The 19981-nt window shown below is 43.9% G+C and overlaps 1 protein-coding gene across 1 annotated transcript in view; it reads left to right on the forward strand.

The window, feature by feature from the left end:
* Nucleotides 1–1165: 1165 nt before the first annotated feature.
* The window catches only part of LOC124567959 (proline-rich receptor-like protein kinase PERK10), a 104195-nt gene continuing 85379 nt past the window's right edge, over nucleotides 1166–19981 (forward strand). Inside the window, exon 1 of the mRNA XM_047131048.1 lies at nucleotides 1166–1277. Within this exon, the coding sequence (XP_046987004.1) occupies nucleotides 1166–1277 (112 nt within the window). The remainder of the gene's footprint in view (nucleotides 1278–19981) is intronic.

Genomic DNA, 19981 nt, shown 5'->3' on the forward strand with positions numbered 1-19981 from the left:
GTGCTGTGGGCACAGACTTCGTTTTGGTGGACGATAATGCTCTACTTTACAGAGCACAGGTAGCTGATTTCTTTTTTTTCCGGAAACGGAATACATCGCACCCATGCCGTGGCCTCATCGTTCTCCCGATTTGAATCCCATAGAACATGTCTGGGATGCACTAGGGAGACGGTTTGCATCACGTGACCATTCATCACCCACTCTCTAAGACTTCTGAGCAGTTCTGCAGGAAGAATGGGCTTTATTGCCTCTGCATGACACTGATGACGTCATTCACAGCACGTTCGTTGTCGTCAGGCCTGTATTGGTGCCAGAGGTAGTCACACCCCATGCTGAGCACATTAACCAATTGTCAGAATGTGTGTGTAAATCTGTTAAGTTGGAAAAAAAACGGAGAAATTTTTTGTCCATGGTTAAGCACCTTGTAGCTGACTACGTACTCTATTCTTTACATTGTTTCTTTCGTATCACACTTTTATACTACTTTGTAGCAAAATAAATGCAATTTTGCAAAATTTTCGTTTGTTGCTTTAATTTTGGACACCAGTGTAGCATTCTCTGCACGCTCTTGACACTGTGGATCTCGAAATATTGAATTCCCTAATGATTTCTGAAACTAAATGTTCCAAACGTCTAGCTCAAACTACTATTCTTCGCTCATATTCTGTTAATTCCAGTCGTACGGCTATAATCACGTGGGAAACCCTTTCACATGAATGATCTGAATATAAATGGCAGCTCCACCAATGCACTGCCCTTTTATACCTTGTGTACGCGACATTAGCGCCATCTGTATACGCGCTTATCGCTACCCATAACTTTTGTCACCTTATTGTATTTTAACACTAGTATTGTCTGCAAGAATTAACAATTTTGCTTGATGAAAGTTAAATATAAAATCATCCACATACAGAAAGTATAGGAGTGGACTAAAACTGAAGCGTGAGACTTCCTCCCTGACTTCTCCCCAGTCAGATTCACTTCCGCAGCAGACGACTGATGGAAGAAACAGATTTGTGAGATGTATGAACGGATGAGAAGTTTGCTTCACGCATTTAATACCGCAACAGAACTGTTGCTTTCAACAGCGGCCGCCACCTAGGGACGGCTAAGATACTGCGGGTGACGTCACCAGAGTAAAGCGGTGCGGCGGCCGCTGTGAAATATGGCGGCAGTCGGCGCAGATTTGGCGGCCGATGTGTTCCGGCGCGGGCGTCCATTTTTCAGCGCCGGCGACGGTGCTCTATTCAACGCACAGGCGCAGGCGCAGCGGGGCCGTAATCCGTCTCGCTTAAGATTTGCCGATAGGCCACGGACGTTGAAATATGCCGACCGCTTATAATGCAAGCCAGCGCCGGCACCAGTTCTTCTCTTGCTTTTCACTGTCCCCTTTTCTCCCTCTCTCTTTACGTCTGGAAGTCAATAGTTTCCTTTTCTTATGAATACTGTTGGCTCCGATTCGTCTTGATAGCAAACCACAGTCTATTAGGAAGTAACACTTCAGTCTGTAACACAACAATTTGTTGCAAAATTCAAATTTACCCCATTCGATTTTGTAAAATTGTAAAGGATTCCAGTCTGTACATTCCGAATCGAATTATTTTTTACACTGACGGAAAAAGAAACCATAGGAAAAAATTATGTACACTAATGAAATTTGGGTAATACATTTGTTTTGTCCACCGTCCGTAGTCACGCGGTAGCGTTATCACTTCCCGAGCACGGGGTCCCGGGTTCGATTACCGGCGGAGTTCAGGGATTTTGACCTGCCCCAAGTTGACTGAGTGTTGTTGTGTCGTCTTCATAATCATTCATCCCCAATACGGTCGGAGGAAGGCAACGGCAAACCACCTCCATTAGGATCTTGCCTATTACGGCGGTGCGGGTCTCCGGCATCGTTCCCCTGTGCTCTGTCAAGAAGCATGGGATTTCATCATCACATTTGTTTAAGTAAAAATATATAAGAGATTAACGTTGCAATGTTGTTGTTGTTGTGGTCATCAGTCCTGAGACTGGTTTGATGCATCTCTCCATGCTACTCTATCCTGTGAAAGCTTCTTCATCTCCCAGTACCTATTGCAACTTACATCCTTCTGAATCTGCTTAGTGTATTCATCTCTTGGTCTCCCTCTACGAGTTTTACCCTCCACGCTGCCCTCAAATACTAAACTGGTGATCCCTTTATGCCTCAGAACATGTCCTACCAACCGATCCCTTCTTCTAGTCAAGTTGTGCCACAAACTTCTCTTCTCCCCAATCCTATTCAATACTTCCTCATTAGTTATGTGATCTACCCATCTAATTTTCAGCATTCTCCTGTAGCACCACATTTAGAAAGCTTCTATTCTCTTGTTGACCAAACTATTTATCGTCCACGTTTCACTTCCATACATGGCTACACTCCATACAAATACTTTCAGAAACGACTTCCTGACACTTAAACCTATACTCGATGTTAGCAAATTTCTCTTCTTCAGAAATGCTTTCCTTGCCATTGTCAGTCTACATTTTATATCCTCTCTACTTCGACCATCATCAGTTATTTTGCTCCAAAAATAGCAAAACTCCTTTACTCCTTTAGTGTCTCATTTGCTAACCTAATTCCCTCAGCATCACCCGACTTAATTCGACTACATTCCATTAACCTCGTTTTGATTTTGTTGATGTTCTTTATATATCCTCCTTTGAAGACACTATCCATTCCGTTCAACTGCTCTTCCAAGTCCTTTGTTGTCTCTGACAGAATTACAATGTCATCAGCGAACCTCAAAGTTTTTATTTCTTCTCCATGGATTTTAACACCTACTCCAAATTTTTCTTTTCTTTTCTTCACTGCTTGCTCAAAATAGAGAGTGAATAACATCGGGGAGAGGCTACAACCCTGTCTCACTCCCTTCGCAACCACTGCTTCCCTTTCGTGTCCCTCGACTCTTATAACTGCCACCTGGTTTCTGTACAAACTGTAAATAGCTTTACGCTCCCTGTATGTAACCCCTGTCACCTTCAGAATTTGAAAGAGAGTATTCCAGTCAACATTGTCAAGAGCTTTCTCTAAGTCTACAAATGCTAGAAAAGTAGGTTTGCTTTCCTTAATCTAGCTTCTAAGATAAGTCGTAGGGTCAGTATTGCCTCACGTAATCCAGTGTTTCTACGGAATCCAACTGATCTTCCCCGAGGTTGGCTTCTACTAGTTTTTCCATTCGTCTGTACAGAATTCGCGTTAGTATTTTGCAGTCGTGACTTATTAAACTGATAGTTCGGTAATTTTCACATCTGTCAACACCTGCTTTCTTTGGGATTGGAATTATTATATTCTTCTTGAAGTCTGAGGGTATTTCGCTTGTCTCATACATATTCATCACCAGATGGTAGAGTTTTGTCAGGACTGGCTCTCCCAAGGCTGTCAGTAGTTCTAATGGAATGTTGTCTACTCCCAGGGCCTTGTTTCGACTCAGGTCTTTCAGTGCTCTTTCAAACTCTTCACGCAGTATCGTATCTCCCATTTCATCTTCATCTACATCCTCTTCCATTTCCATAATATTGTCGTCAAGTACATCGCCATTGTATAGACCCTCTATATACTCCTTCCACCTTTCTGCTTTCCCTTCTTTGCTTAGAACTGGGTTTCCATCTGAGCTCTCGATATTCATACAAGTGGTTGTCTTTTCTCCAAAGGTCTCTTTAATTTTCCTGTAGGCAGTATCTATCTTACCCCTAGTGAGACAAGCCTCTACATCCTTACATTTGTCCTCTAGCCATCCCTACTTAGCCATTTGGCACTTCCTGTCGATCTCATTTTTGAGACGTTTGTATTCCTTTTTGCCTGCTTCATTTACTACATTTTTGTATTTTCTCCTTTCATCAATTAAATTCAATATTTCTTCTGTTACCCACGGATTTCTGCTAGTCCTCGTCTTTTTACCTACTTGATCCTCTGCTGCCTTCACTACTTCATCTCTCAAAGCTACCCTTCCTTCTTCTACTGTATTTCTTTCCCCCATTCTTGTCAATTGTTCCCTTATGCTCTCGCTGAAACTCTGTACAACCACTGGTTTAGTCAGTTTATCCAGGTCCCATCTCCTTAAATTCCCACCTTTTTGCAGTTTCTTCAGTTTTAATCTACAGTTCATAACCAATCGATTGTGGTCAGAGTCCACATCTGCCCCTGGAAATGTCATACAATTTAAAACCTGGTTCCTAAATCTCTGTCTTACCATTATATAGTCTATAAGATACCTTTTAGAATCTCCAGGCTTCTTCCCTGTATACAATCTTCTTTTATGATTCTTGAACCAAGTGTTAGCTATGATTAAGTTCTGCTCTGTGCAAAATTCTACCAGGCGGCTTCCTCTTTCGTTTCTTACCCCCAATCCATATTCACCTACTACGTTTCCCTCTCTCCCTTTTCCTACTGACGAATTCCAGTCACCCATGACTATTAAATTTTCGTCTCCCAACGTTGCAATATCACAGGTTAATGGAAGCGCGAGAGAAAAAGCAATTCGAAATGAAAATACTGGAACATTAATAACCTGTGTAATCGTCAGAGTACTGAATACAAGCATGCAAACCTACATGCATTGTGTGGTAGAGGTGGAATGTATCATTTGCGGGATGGAGTGCCATGCCCTTTGCACTTGGTCGGTCAATAAAGGGGCGGTTAGTTCTGGTTGTCGGAGACGCCAGAATTGTCGTCTGATGACGTCCAAATGTACTGGATTCGAGACGGATATGGTCACCGTGCAGGCCAGGGTAACAAGTAGACACCCTGCAAAGCAATTTCGGTTACAACAGCGATCCCTGGACGAATGTTATCCTGTTGGAAGCACCCCACACAATACTTCCAATGAATGACAGTTCAACAGGTCGAATCACTAGTTGAACGTACAAATTAGCATTAGGGTGAGTGGGGCAACCACGAGAGTGCTCCTGGTGGTGTAAGGCGAAATCACACCACCGGCCATAACTGTAGGTGTAGATTCATTGTGTCTAGCGCTCCGGCCGCAGTGGCCAAGCGGTTTTAGGCGCTTCAGTCTGAAGCCGCGCTACCGCTACGGTCGCAGGTTCGAATCCTGCCTCGGGCATAGATGTGTGTGATGTCCTTAGGTTAGCTAGGTTTAAGCAGTGAAGTTCTAGGGGCTGATGACCTCACATTTAAGTCCCATAGTGCTCAGAGCCATTTGAACCATTTCTTGTTTAGTGCGCAGAGAGTTTAGTTGCATGCCCTTAACCGACCGTCTTCTAACCGACATCATTGGCACCGAGGCAGAAGTAGATCTCATCAGCAAACATAACAGACCTCCACTCCGCCCTGCACTTAGCTCTCGCTTTACACCACTGAAGTCGCAAACGACGGTCGTTTGGGGTCAGTGGAATGCACGCTACAGGGCGTCTGGCTCGGAGTTCTCCTTGAAGTAATCGATTTTTAACAGATCGTTGCGTCACACTGGGAACTGCTGCTCATATTGCCACTGCAGACGCGGTAGATAAGCCACATCCACATGCCGTACACGACGGTCTTGCCTCTCGGTAATGCCACGTAGCAGCCTGGAGCCAGGTCTACTTGCGACCGTACTTTTCCATGACTATCGCTGCCAGCAGTCACGTGCAGTGGCTACATTCCTGTTAAGTCTTTCTGCAGTATTCCGGAAGGAACATCCAGCTTCTTGTAGCCTTATTACACGAACACTTTCAATATGTGTGACCTGTTGATAAAGGCGTCTTTGTCATTTTAAGGCATTTATGACTAGCGCCAAATAATTACGTCCAATCTCGAAGATAACAAACACTCACGGCAGTTACAGAGCGTATTTAAAACAGACCTGACTGCATAATTATAGTGGCGCTGCTAGCTCGATTCTTAGGTGAATCTGAATGGACATCTTCTTCCTGATGTAGAAACACGCCTATCAACTTTAGTTTATTTCACACAACTCCTTCTTGATGTTGGGATCTTTTTTCCGTCAGTTTATTTTCGCAACGACTCGGCTTTTGACAAGATCAATGTGTAGTTCTGGTTTAACAATAGAAACCATAATCTAAATCAAAAATCAACTATTATTAAAAAAAAACACCCACCCACCTCCGCGGGAGTCGGAACTCACGCACCCTAAGCTAAATTAAGAAACAAATATATCTACAACAGTAAAAACGTGCATCTCTATCTTCAATTTGCATAAGGCATGGCTGTCTGTACAATGCTGTTGCTTCGTGAACAGTCTGTAGTGCTGTTGCCTCACGAGAGAGATAAACAGTCCCGTGACGTCATACTGATAAGTTTATCTGGGCGTGGCAGGAAGTAAGCCCGCTCAGTAGCGCAATGGCGGCACCGGAAGTAGACTTTTCCAGCGGATCGCGCTAAGTTAAAACTCTAGCACGATCCGTCAGCTCTGCCGGCAGCCAGGCGAAGCTCGTTCAAGGTCAGACCTGAAAACATCGAAAAAGAATTTTTTAATTCATACCTTTGCCAGTTTTGCTGAACACAGTCCTATTTAATTATCTGAGAAGAATGCAAAGCCCCCAGAGGAAACTGTTGGTAGTCAAAGTAAAGTCATGCAATTACACGCCATCGGCCGGCAAGGAAATGGTTAGAGCTACGATCCTCTGTGACAGGTGAAACTACCACCACAGTACTTTACTCTCATTAGGCCTGGTAGGGTGCGGAAGCGTCGTGAACAGCATCAGATGTTAATTGATGACAGTGAAGGACACGTAAATGCCGCGTACTGGAAGTGTTGGGCGGCTGGTCAAATCGTGCATGACCCATATTTGTGGGGCATCAGATGTAACATCGGCCCGTTGTTGAACTGCAAGGAAAAGTGAGGGTAGGAGTATTCTGCAAAAATCTAAAGCTACCATTTTAGACACTGAAGCGCCAAAGGAAATGGTATAGCCATGCGTTTTCAAATACAGAGATTTCTGAATACATAGAAACGGCGCTGCGGTTGGCAACGCCTGTATGACAACAAATGTCTGACGCAGTTGTTAGATCGGTTACTGCTGCTACAATGGCAGGTTTTCAAGATATAAGTAAATTTGAACGTGGCGTTACTGTCGGCGTACGAGAGATGGGACGCAGCATCTCTGAGGTAGCGATGAAGTGGCGATTTTCCAGTTCGATCATTTGACGAGCGTACCGCGAATATCAGGAATCCGGTAAAACATCAAATCTCCGACATCGCTGCTGCCGGGACCAACGACGACACTGAAGACAATCGCTCAACGTCACAGAAGTGCAAGCCATCCGCCAATTTGTGCACACCTCAATGATGGGTCATCAACAAGTGCCTGCGTGCGAACGATTCAACAAAACATCATCGATATGGGCTTTCGGAGTCGAAGGCGCACTCGCGTACCCTTGATGACTGCACGACACAAAGCTTGACGCTTCGCCTGGGCCCGCCAACACCGACTTTGGACTGTTGATGACTTGAAACGCATTGCCTGGTCGGATGAGTATCATGTCAAATTGTATGGAATGGATGGACGTGTACAGGCATGGAGACAACCTTACGTATCTATGGACCCTACATGTCAGCAGGGAACTGTTCATGATGGTGTGAGGCGTTTCCAGTTGGAGTGATATGGGACCTCTGATACGTCGAGATACGACTCTGGCATGTGACATATACGTAAACATCCTATCTGATCACCTGCATCCATTCGTGTCCATTGTGTATTCCGACGTACTTGGGCAATTCCAACAGAACAATGCAACACCCCACACGTTCAGGAGTACTACAGAGTGGCTCCAGGAACACTCTTCTGAGTTGAAACACTTCCATTGGCCTCTAAACTCCCCAGACGCACACATTATTGAACGTATCTGAGATTCGTCGTAACGTGCTGTTCGGAAGAGATTTCTACCCACTCGTACTCTTACGTCGTGTTGTGGCACTTCTGCGCGCTCGCGGGTGCCCTACACGTTATTAGACAGGTGTACTAGTGATAGGATATTCGTGTTAACTAATGAATAGTTACTCCGAAGTAAGTAGAAATTCGTGCTTCTATAAAAAGCTGATGCGTAGAGTCTACAACAGTTTCCACCATCATACATCAGCGAAAGATATCGCTGAAGGCCCGAAAAAATTCTGGTCCCTCGTAGAATCACTAGTCGTGCCGACGGCTTTTATCTGATATCTCGTCGACCATTCTGGTGTAGCAATAGAAGACAGCAAAAGGGAATATGTACTTTCAAACTTCTGTTTCAAAAACTCGTTATAACAAGAGAATCATTCAGACATGCCATCGTCTCACCGTCCACAGACTCCCGTGAGGAAAACATGGAATTAGTCATCATTGCCGCTGAGAAGCAATTGAAGTAGTTGAAAACAGATGGGTCTCCAGCTCCGGATGGAGTCCCTATTTGGTCTACAGGGAGGACTCTACCGTACTGGGAATTTATTGCGAAACTCTCACCCAGCTCAAAGTTCCAAGGGGCCATAAAAAGCGAATGTGACTGCCATATATAAGGTGGGTAAAAGAGCAGAAACCTCTAAATTGCTGGCCAATATCCTTAATATCGATCTACTGCAGAATTTATGACGGTATTCTAAATTCGAATACAATACATTTCCTTGAGAATGAAAACCTTATATCCACATATCGGCGCGGATTTGGAAAACACCGCCTGTGTCAAACTCAGCTTGCCCTTGTCCCGCACGAGGTCCTCTGCAGGTCCGGGGCTTAGAATAGGCCTGAGATTATCTTGCCTGTCGTAAGAGGCCACTAAATGAAGTCTCACTCACTCAACACTCGTTGAGAGTGCTCCAGGGGTGTGTGATAGCACTGTTCTTATTCTCTGTAAATAGTTTGACAGATGGAGAGGGCAGCATTTTAGCACTTTGCGTTTGCTGACAACTCTGTGGAGTACTGGAAAGTGTCATCGTTGACTGATACAGGTGGTATGAGTAGCTGCTTGCTCTAAATGTACAAAAAAAGAAGTTAATGCAGATGAGAAGAAAAAACAATCCCATGGTAGCGGTGGTTGTGTGCTGCTTCACACAGTCACCTGGATTAAATACCTAGATGTACTGATGAAAAGCAATACGAAATGAAGCGAGCACCTAACGACAACAGTAGAAAACGCGAATGGTCTTCGGTATACTGGGAGAATTTTCGGGAAATGTAGCTTACCTATAAGGGATAAGGCGTATAAAACACTAGTGCGTTCGATTCTTTAGTACTGCTCAAGTATTTGAGAACTCTACCAGCTTGGATGAAAGGAAAACGTCGAAGCAGTTCAGAGACGTGTTTCCGGACTGCGTTATACAGGGTGTTACAAAAAGGTACGGCCAAACTTTCAGGAAACTTTCCTTACGCACAAAGAAAGACAATATGTAATGTGAATATGTGTCCGGAAACGCTTACTTCTCTTCAAATCACATTAATCATGGAATGGAGACACACAGCAACAGAACGTACCAGCGTGACTTCAAACACTTTGTTACAGCAAATGTTCAAAATGTCCTCCGTTAGCGAGGATACATGCATCCACCCTTCGTCGCATGGAATCCCTGATGCGCTGATGCAGCCCTGAAGAATGGCGTATTGTATCACAGCCGTCCACAATACGAGCACAAAGAGTCTCTACATTTGGTACCGGGGTTGCGTAGACAAGAGTTTTCAAATGCCCCCATAAATGAAAGTCAAGAGGGTTGAGGTCATGAGAGCGTGGAGGCCATGGCATTGGTCCGCCTCTACCAATCCATCGGTCACCGAATCTGTTGTTGAGAAGCGTACGAACACTTCGACTGAAATGTGCAGGAGCTCCATCGTGCATGAACCACATGTTGTGTCGTACTTGTAAAGGCACATGTTCTAGCAGCACAGGTAGAGTATCCCGTATGAAATCATGATAGCGTGCTCCATTGAGAGTAGGTGGAAGAACATGGGGCCCAATCAAGACATCACCAACAATGCCTGCCCAAACGTTCACAGAAAATCTGTGTTGATGACGTGATTGCGCAATTGGGTGCGGATTCTCGTCAGCCCACACACGTTGATTGTGAAAATTTACAATTTGATCACGTTGAAATCAAGCCTCATCCGTAAAGAGAATTTATGACCTGAAATGAGGATTGACACATTGTTGGATGAACCATTCGCAGAAGTGTACCCGTGGAGGCCAATCAGCTGCTGATAGTGCCTGCACACGCTGTACCTGGTACGGAAACAACTGGTTCTCCCGTAGCACTCTTCATACAGTGACGTGGCCAACGTTACCTTGTACAGCAGAAACTTCTCTGACGCTGACATTAGGGTTATCGTCAACTGCACGAAGAATTGCCTCGTCCATTGCAGGTGTCCTCGTCGTTCTAGGTCTTCCCCAGTCGCGAGTCGTAAGCTGTAATGTTCCATGCTCCCTAAGACGCCGATCAATTGCTTAGAACGTCTTCCTGTCGGGACACCTTCGTTCTGGAAATATGTGTCCGCCACGTGCAGGACTAGGGGGAGTAGGGAACAACCACCGATTGTGACACACACCAAATATGACGTAGGATAAGTTAGCTTGTAGGGCTTAGTTATAGGAAATCAAGATAGGGACTGCACCGAATTTAACATAGAGGCCTGCCCAGTGCCAGGGGCATGCTCTTCGGGGTTAGCTCGAAGAGCAAGGCATATGAAAGTAGGTTTATATCCTCACTGGCACACATGTGACGCTGCAGAATACATACACAAATTAAATTAGTTATAGGAATTAGGTATAAACAGTATAGGTAGATAGTAGATGCCCATTGTTATACTAATAAGGGTAGCTCACATACTAAAACTAAACTAGCTGCAAAATTTTATATAAATGTATAACTGTTAGGACCCACTAATGAATTTAGGAAGTGGGTTAATTTGTATAATTATAGTGGTTTAGTAATAAAGATTTTTTTTTTTAAATATGTCTCGATACAAACATACCGCGCCACGGCTACTGCCCCGTGCTAATCCATACATCAAATGGACATCTGCCAACTCCGCATTTGGCAACATTGCACTGACTGCAAAACCACGTTCGTGATTAACACTAACCTGTTGATGCTACGTACTGATGTGCTTGATGCTAGTACTGTAAAGCAATGAGTCGAATGTCAACACAAGCACCGAAGTCAACATTACCTTCCTTCAATTGGGCCAACTGGCGGTGAATCGAGGAAGTACAGTACATACTGTCGAAACTAAAATGAGCTCTAACATGGAAATTAAGCGTTTTCGGACACATGTCCACATAACATCTTTCAGGAATGTTTCCTGAAAGTTTGGCCGTACCTTTTTGTAACACCCCGTAATTAGAGAACCGGCAATTTCGGCTGACAGCAAAACGACTGTAGTGCCACCAACACAAAGTTCACTTAAGGATATCGAGAAAAGAAAATTTAGGATTCGTATGGAAGCGTATCAATAGTTTTTCCTGCGTACCATATGCTAGTGGAACGGGAAAGCAAATGGCTAAGTAGCACAAGGTACTCTTCGCCACGCACGGCATGGTTGCTTGCAGAATAAGTATGTGGATGAGAATGTGGATACTCGCCATCAAGGTCTGTGTCGACCACATGCACCCACCACAATGGAAGTTCGCTATATTGTACAACAAACTCATCGTACCCATTTACATGTGCATCTGGCCTCCAGGAACAACTAATGGACTCTCTGCAACGTACTGTGTCATCCAACAGTATTGGTTGAAGACTAGCAGGAACCGGAAAAGGGAATTACCATCCCACGCATAGGTGTCGTTAACATTCGTTAACTTCACAACAAACGGCTGCGTGGTGTCATAACAGTGAATTGTGGACTGTAGATTAATGACTTCGTATTATGTTCAGCGACGAATCACGATTCTGCACTGTCCTGGATTACCATCATCAGGAAGTATCCCTTTTTTCCCGTGTTCTGGAGAGGCACAGCGGTGTTACCCTCTACATCGTCGTGTGAGAATCCATCGGATAATACTTCATGGCACAGTTAGTAATGATTGTGCTGCCTCTCATGCGACAGTATAGTGGTGCCATTTTTCGGCACTACAATGCTCATCCACCCATGACACGTGTCTCTATGAACTGTCTGCATGATGTTGTAGTCTGTAAGATTCTCTGATTTGTCCGTGATGAAATACTCGTAGAAACAGCTACAACAACCCCATTCCAGTGCTAGCATGCACAGCTTCGAGGACCAACTACAACAGTTGTGGACCACCTCGCCCCAGGAGGGTTTAGAACGGCTCTATGGCGCGCCTCTCAGTCGCATCAGGGCATGCTTCCATGCTAAGGGAGACGAAACTTTATAACCACAAGCAAGTTCATACGGTTAAGTTCTTTGTGAATGGCACTCGATTTTGAAAACAGAGAAATCACATCACATGGCCTCTCAACCAGTGTCCATTCCGTTTCCTCCTCCCTTTCTTTTATCAGGTGGTGAAGATACACAACTTTGCAAGGAATATCTGTTCTGATTTAATGATCACCTCGAAACAAAATTAAGTTCTGACTTGTCTTTATTTCAGTATATCTCTCCAGTCGTGGCACACACATAAATTCCCACGTCTCAGTACCGTGGCACGCCGCTACAGAACCAAAGGAAAATGTCGCAGCCCATTTGTAAATTGGAGGTGGGATGAGCCACGATGTTACGGCTCTGACACTGCCGAATAAACAAAGCCGGTAGTACTGTTGTCAGTAGGCTGTTCCGTGAGTGAATCAGACAAGTTTGTTTTCAAATAAGACAAAAAGGGAATACCGGCATATTTTCATTGCTGTGCGGATATTTTCGGTGCATTACCGATGTGTAAATATCTAGTCGTAAAATATCAAACGAAGTTAAAGTACTCTGCGACGATAAACCGGAGACCAAGCGTTCCTTATACGAAAGTACTCAGAAAATATACCTGAAAATCCTCGAAATTTTCTTCGTGCGCTTAGGGGTTCATACTGTGTATCTTGTATGTTTCGCAGATGTGCTGCAGACGTAATTAGGGATACGTTGAGATCTTTTGCAGTTAAATAACTGTGGAAGTCATAATTTAGTATTTCGACCTTCATTGCTACAGTCTTCCGTTCCGATGAGTACAGTCCTCATTCTTCCATCGATTTATTTCACCTAGGATCTCCCTTTTTGTCTTAGAATTCATCAAAGGCCTCCTGCGTAACTGTCATGCAATTTTATTACTTAATTCAATTTTTGTTTATCAGCAAGAGTTCATCTTTACTTCAGGGGCGGAAAACAGATCTTGTTCCTTTAGTTGTCATTATGTTTTAGTGACTATTTACTGGGAGGAACGATTTTCCTGATGGTTTCATCGTCTTCTGCTATTAACCATGCAATATAAATGCGATTCTAAATACAATACATTATGTGATCAAAAGTATCGCTGAAAATGACCTACAGCGTGTGACGCTGGCAGATGACGATCACCGGGCGTTCGCCATAATCACACCCTACCATTGGATCGCCACATTGTGTAACGTGATTCTTCCTCCACACAACGTTTTTCCAGTGTTCAATCGTCCAACGTTTACGCCCCTTACACCAAGCGAGACGTCGTTTAGCATTTACCGGCGCGATCTGTGGCTTATGAGCAGCCGCTAGACCATAAAATCCAAGTTTTCTCAATTTGCGCCTAACTGTCATAGTACTTTCAGTTGGATCCTGATACAGTTTGGAACTCCTCTGTGATGCAGTCTGTCTGCCTATTACACATTACGACCCTCTTCTACTGTCGGCGGTCTCTTGTCAGACAACAGACGAAGCACGCATGTCCGCTTTTGTGCTGTACATGTCCCTTCACGTTTCCACTTAACTATCACATCTGAAACAGTGGACCTAGGGATGTTTAGAAGTGTGGAAATTTCGCGTGCAGACGTATGACACAAGTAACACCCAATCACCTGACCACGTTCGCATTCCGTGAGTTCCGCGGAATTCACCTACTTGTTTCGTTATTCCCGCAGAAGTGCTTGAAGGTATGTGTATTCCCACAACCTTGTCGTGGTTCCGCTAAGATAAGAAATAAACTTGTTGTGTTCTACCTACTCGGCTAATGTAGGGTGCCTAGGAAAGGTGCTTTCTCGGATCGCTAGACAACAGTTGAAGAAAATCGTATTTCTACATCTACATCTAAATGGATACTCTGCAAATCACATTCAAGTGCCTGGGAGAGGGTTCATCGAACCACCTTCAGATTTCTCTATTATTCCAATCTCGTATAGCGCGCGGAAAGAATGAACACCTGATTTCCTTTATTTTATCGTGGTGATCGTTCCTCCCTATGTAGGTCGGTGTCAACAAAATATTTTCGCATTTGGAGAAGAAGTGTGGAAATCTCGCGTACAGACGTATGGCACAAGTGACACCCAATCACCTGACCAGTTCGAATTCCGTGAGTTCCGCGGAGCGCCCCAGTCTGCTCTCTCACGATGTCTCAGGTCGCTGATGGTAGAGTACCTTCGAGTAGGGGGCAGCATAAAGCACCTGATATGAAAAGCGTATGTTTATGGGGGTGACTGGATAGTTTTGATCACATGGCGTATGTCCTGACAGATTTACGCAATTGTGGTTACTTTATAGTGCTCTTTTGTAATGGATGTCCTGTTGAACGAGGTGTTTTGAAATAATTCGTCGACTGAGGCGTGTTTCACAAGGAAGCATCGATTTAAAGTTTTTTGTTGGCGCATTAAGCTGATGTGTAGGCAATTTTTTGAATAAAAACGACAAAATTAAGCGTAATGTTTAAGAAACGTACAAAAAAGGCAAAAGGTTTAACAGAAAATGTCTTATTGAAGTTGAAAACAAATGCCCCAATATAAAATTACACGAAAATAAAGATTCGGTGAATAAAATCTGTCACCTATACGTCTTCTGTAAGAGTATCTTCAGAAAGCGTATTGGGCGTGGGTAAATGCAGCATGCAGGACAATTCGATTCTTTTTCGCCGCGGAGGGGAAAGGAAACTGAAAACAGGTTTAATTTCTAGGAAGAAGCCTGAATGTTCTCCCTGTTTCCTTTCGTCACTTTTTCGTTTACCCAGAACGATCGTAATGCGCTCCGCCGTGGTGCGGGTAATGTGGGGACGGAAACGTGATCCGCAAGCGCGTCAAAGCCGGCGCGCAGACTGCTCCGCCTCTAAAACAAGATTGTCTGCCGGCGGCGCGGCGCGAGGCGGCGTTTTGCCAGTGCAAATGTAATCTCCGCCGCGGAACGACTCGCCTGTCCACACTGTTCAACGCGGCGCCGAGATTGCTGTTTGCATATTTCCTGTCGTCCAAATACAGAGCCGGCGCCACTTTACGCATACATTGCAGCTGTCACGGAACATTTTCGTTTATGTCTGTAGCTATTCACGTGGCAGGCTTGACAGCCACGACTGGCGTGGTGCGTGGGTGCATAAGCATCAGGGGCGTTTGCATATGAAATTTCGTTCCTCGCTCGTGCACTTCGACTGCAACTTGCGTAAGACTGCAAAGCTTAGCTCGAGTAGCGCACTTACACGACTGGCCATTACAATTGCTACACCAAGAAGAAATACAGATGATAAACGGGTATTCATTGGACAAACATATTATACTAGAACTGTCACGTGATTACATTTTCACGCAATTTGGGTCCATAGATCCTGAGAAAACAGTAGCCAGAACAACCACCTCTGGCCGTAATAACGGCCTTGATACGCCTGGGCATTGAGTCAAACAGAGCTTGGATGGCATGTACAGGTTCAGCTACCCATGCAGCTACAACACGATACCATAGTTCATCAAGAGTAGTGACTGGCGTATTGTGACGAGCCAGTTGCTCGGCCACCATTGATCAGACGTTTTCAGTTGGTGGGAGATCTGGAGAATGTGCTGGCCAGGGCAGCAGTCGAACATTTTCTGTATCCATAAAGGCCCGTACAGAACCTGCAACATGCTGTCGTGCATTATCCTGCTGAAATGTACGGTTTCGCAGAGATAGAATGAAGGCTAGAGCCACGGATCGTAACACATCTAAAATGTAACGTCCACTGTTCAAAGTGCCGTCAATGCGAACAAGAGGTGACCGAGACGCGTAACCAGTGGCACCCCATACCATCACGATGGGTGATACGCCAGTATGGCGATGACGAATACACGCTTCCAATGTGCGTTCACCGCGAAGTCGCCAAACACGGATGCGACCATCATGATGCTGTAAACAGAACCTGAATTCATCCGAAAAAATGAAGTTTTGCGATTCGTGCACCCAGGATCGTCGTTGAGTACACCATCGCAGGCGCTCCTGTGTGTGATGCAGCGTCAAGGGTAACCGCAGTCATGGTCTCCGAGCTGATAGTCCATGCTTCTGCAAACGTCGTCGAACTGTTCGTCCAGATGGCTGTTGTCTTGCAAACGTCCCCACCTGTTGACTCAGGGATCGAGACGTGGCTGCACGATCCGTTACAGCCATGCGGATAAGATGCCTGTCATGTCGACTGCTAGTGATACGAGGCCGTTGGGATCCAGCACTGCGTTCCGTATTACCCTCCTGAACTCACCGATTTCATATTCTGTTAACAGTCATTGGATATCGACCAACGCGAGCAGCAATGTCGCGATACGATAAACCGCTATCGCGATAGGCTGCAATCCGACCTTTATCAAAGTCGGAAACGCGATGGTACGTATTTTTCCTTCTTACACGAGGCATCACAACAACGTTTCACCAGGCAACGCCGGTCAACTGCTGTTTGTGTATGAGAAATGGGTTGGAAACTTTCCTCATGCCAGCACGTTGTACGTCTGGCCACCGGCGCCAACCTTGTGTGAATGCTCTGAAAAGCAGATCACTATGCATATTACAGCATCATATTCCTATCGCTTAAATTTCGCGTCTTTAGCACGTCATCTTCGTGGTGTAGCAATTTTAATGGCCAGTAGTGTATGTGACACGATTAAACCAGGAGCCGTACCGTCTGCTACTAATATAATCAATTTCCTTGGGTCGTGGCCACTTCTAGATATTCATTGATAACTGAATAGATTTCCTTAATTCAAATCTGCACTGTAGATCCACATTATGATGTCTCCTGGACAGTATAAAAGTTACCAGAAGATTGTCGCTCTGGGTAAGTCTCAATTACTCTAAGTTCATATTCGTGATCATTATCCGAGATAATTGCTGAAGGAAACAATAAGTTTCTTGCATCGAATGGAAATGCGGGACGCTGAATCCGCGCGAGTAACGCACCCAGTGACGCGAAATCTCTCTCTCTCTCTCATTCATGTGGAACTCTCACGCTGCAATCTCAGGTAATTTAAACCACTGTTTCAGTTGCCTGAAACTACAGTCGTGTGTGCGAGTTGCTGTGATGTCTCTTTCTGCTATAAGGTGTATGAGGATTCTATTGAGTTCGTGAAGTTAAATTTCGTAAAGCTGTCTTTCATAAAACCTCGCAAGAAACAATTACAAATAATCAATATTATAATTGCAGGTTGCCAAATTAAACTTTAACTTCCGATTGAAAACGAGTGCCAGGCTCCCTACAAATAATATCAGATGCGTTAGCGTAATACAATTTATGCAAAGAGGCACCTGACCAATAATAAATTGTATCTCTGAAAATAGTAATTTTACGATAAAATATATCTTGTGAGTTGATGCTAATTAATTTTGATAGTAATTTTAAATAGGTTCTTCTGCTGCGGCTTCGTCGTATTTCCTGTGGAAATAAAAAGTTTAAATGCGCCGCTTAATGGCGACCAACTTTCTCAGTCAAAGATGATCGCAGCTATCTCCGCAGCGGCTGCAAAAAATGCTACACAAACTCTTGCGTTATAACAAATGTGGCGTGGGTTCCTTAAATGATTACTCTGCACTCCAGATTAGCTTATTATATTTTCGTAACTCTTTTAAACATCAATTATGTTCTAGTAATTAAACGAGAGCAAGACAAAAGCCATCGCAATAGAATCGTACCTGCTGCACTCAAACAATAGCTAAGACAAAAGAAAACATCAGAAGACGACTAAGTTCATTGTCTTCCAGTCATTCTATAATATAACAAAGATTATAGTGTTCAGTTCTTTAGTTTACACATATGATCTTATATCACGGAAATGTCTTTTTTTTCTATCATCAGAATCGATAAATTGTCTTTAAAGTTATTTCGTCACTTTGTCCGTATCACAATTAGGCATTAATGTTCACAAAACATTACGCATGTATAGTTCTTTTGTCGTTATTTATATTGTTCATGTCAAATATATGGACAGGGACACTATATTGCATTTGCGTGAGTGTGTGTGTTGGCGTATGTGGGCTATTGTTGACGAAGGCCAGTGGCTGAAAGCTATAAATGTGAAAGTCTTTTTGATGTGCCTATCTATGACTCAGAATCTCCGCTACATGGCGAGTAGCAACTTTCCTTCCCATAATATTGTTACATTCCATCCTGACTTTTACATTGTTTGAATTTAAATTAATAGTGAGTACCGATTAAAATACACAAAATCAGCATAAACAATTTTAGCAATGTAAATTAGTTAGGCTTGACCCGGTACACACTTTACATAAAACCTGTGTTAACTCAAACCTAAAACAATGTATCACACACCGTTTTAAGAACACCATGACACAGCAGACGGCTCTGCAAGTAACTGAAAAAAAGTACTGATCATCATCGCTCAGTAAATCCACTTTTTCTGTGATTTCTGTAGACACCGTTAGCAGAAAAGGTTGAGTGCCGTCTTCCACCAAGTGAAAGCTTCTCAGGCATGTGAGCAGGTAGAACAGAGAATCACACAGCCGCACAAAAGCTATATTCAGCTTTGGAAAATGGTCGTAGCGTCCATGTCCCACACGATTCGTAGAACTTGTCCTTGGATGGCTATCCTGCAGTTACTGGCGGATAACAACTGAGAACAAACTCATGCGCGGCAGAGAACATGCACGTCCCATGGCAGGTCGCGAAGGAGGTGGTTCCTTAGCAACACAGGCAAAGAAGTTAAAAGACACGTTTGATTTCTTAAAGAAGCACTGCATGGTTCAAAACCGCTGGACTGTTTTATGTTGTTGCTTCAGTTTCTCGTTGAAAATATATTGTAGTATACTCTTTTGCAAGTACGTTTACTCGCACGCACATAATGACTTGTTCTGTCTGGCACATTTTGTAGTCAAATCCCATAGGTGGAATAGTTTTTTTCAGGCTGTCTTTGTTATCCTCTAGAAGACAAAGCAGAAAAAGCTGTAAAGTTTTTGTAGAGACAGTATATTTCCATGAATTGTTTCTGCCTAATAACACAGTTATCTACATCATCAACGAAATATTTACCATGTGCATTTTACTAATTCTGCTTTGGGGAAGGTTATTGGATTCTGTTTCACTCAACATGGTATCCATCCTGCAGTAATTTGCCCACCATTCGTTGACATCACTTTTGCATGACAACTTTATCTAGCACACCCCGTCGCCTTCTCTGTAACCTCTATCACACGCTTCTCGTTCTCATCGTCAATAAAATCAATGACGTAAACGGCAAGTTGTGACTGTTTATTGCGGAGATATTTTCAGAGATCAGTTATCACTACGAGATAAAATCGCGCACTACTTTCTATTTGAACGTGACTGTTCTGTTAGTTCCCGCTAGGTCTGGGATATTAGTTCACATTACTGAATCTCGTTCGTTTGCACGTACACGTTTGGAGTCCCGTTACGCATTGAAGTTCCCGCACCACAGTACTGCAATACGCCAAAACGAAATGGCGCAGCCCACTGATGTGGTGAAGCATCGTGCGGTGAGTCGATTTTTGCATTTTAAGGAAAACAGCACAGTAAAAATCCCTTCTGAATTGAAGTGGGAAACAAACTTAGTGACTTAGAGTGAACAGTCGGAATTATGAACTTTGCTGTTGAGCTTCAGAAGTTATTTGGGAAAGGAATGCACGTTAAATATGGAAGGTAGCCTCATTCTCGAGTAGTCTTATGCTGCACTAGATATCCGTGTGTCCATTCTCCGCAATACACAACGGATGCTTTATTCTG

The sequence above is a fragment of the Schistocerca americana genome, chromosome 1 (genome assembly GCF_021461395.2).
Source record: "Schistocerca americana isolate TAMUIC-IGC-003095 chromosome 1, iqSchAmer2.1, whole genome shotgun sequence".
Lineage (NCBI taxonomy): Eukaryota > Metazoa > Arthropoda > Insecta > Orthoptera > Acrididae > Schistocerca > Schistocerca americana.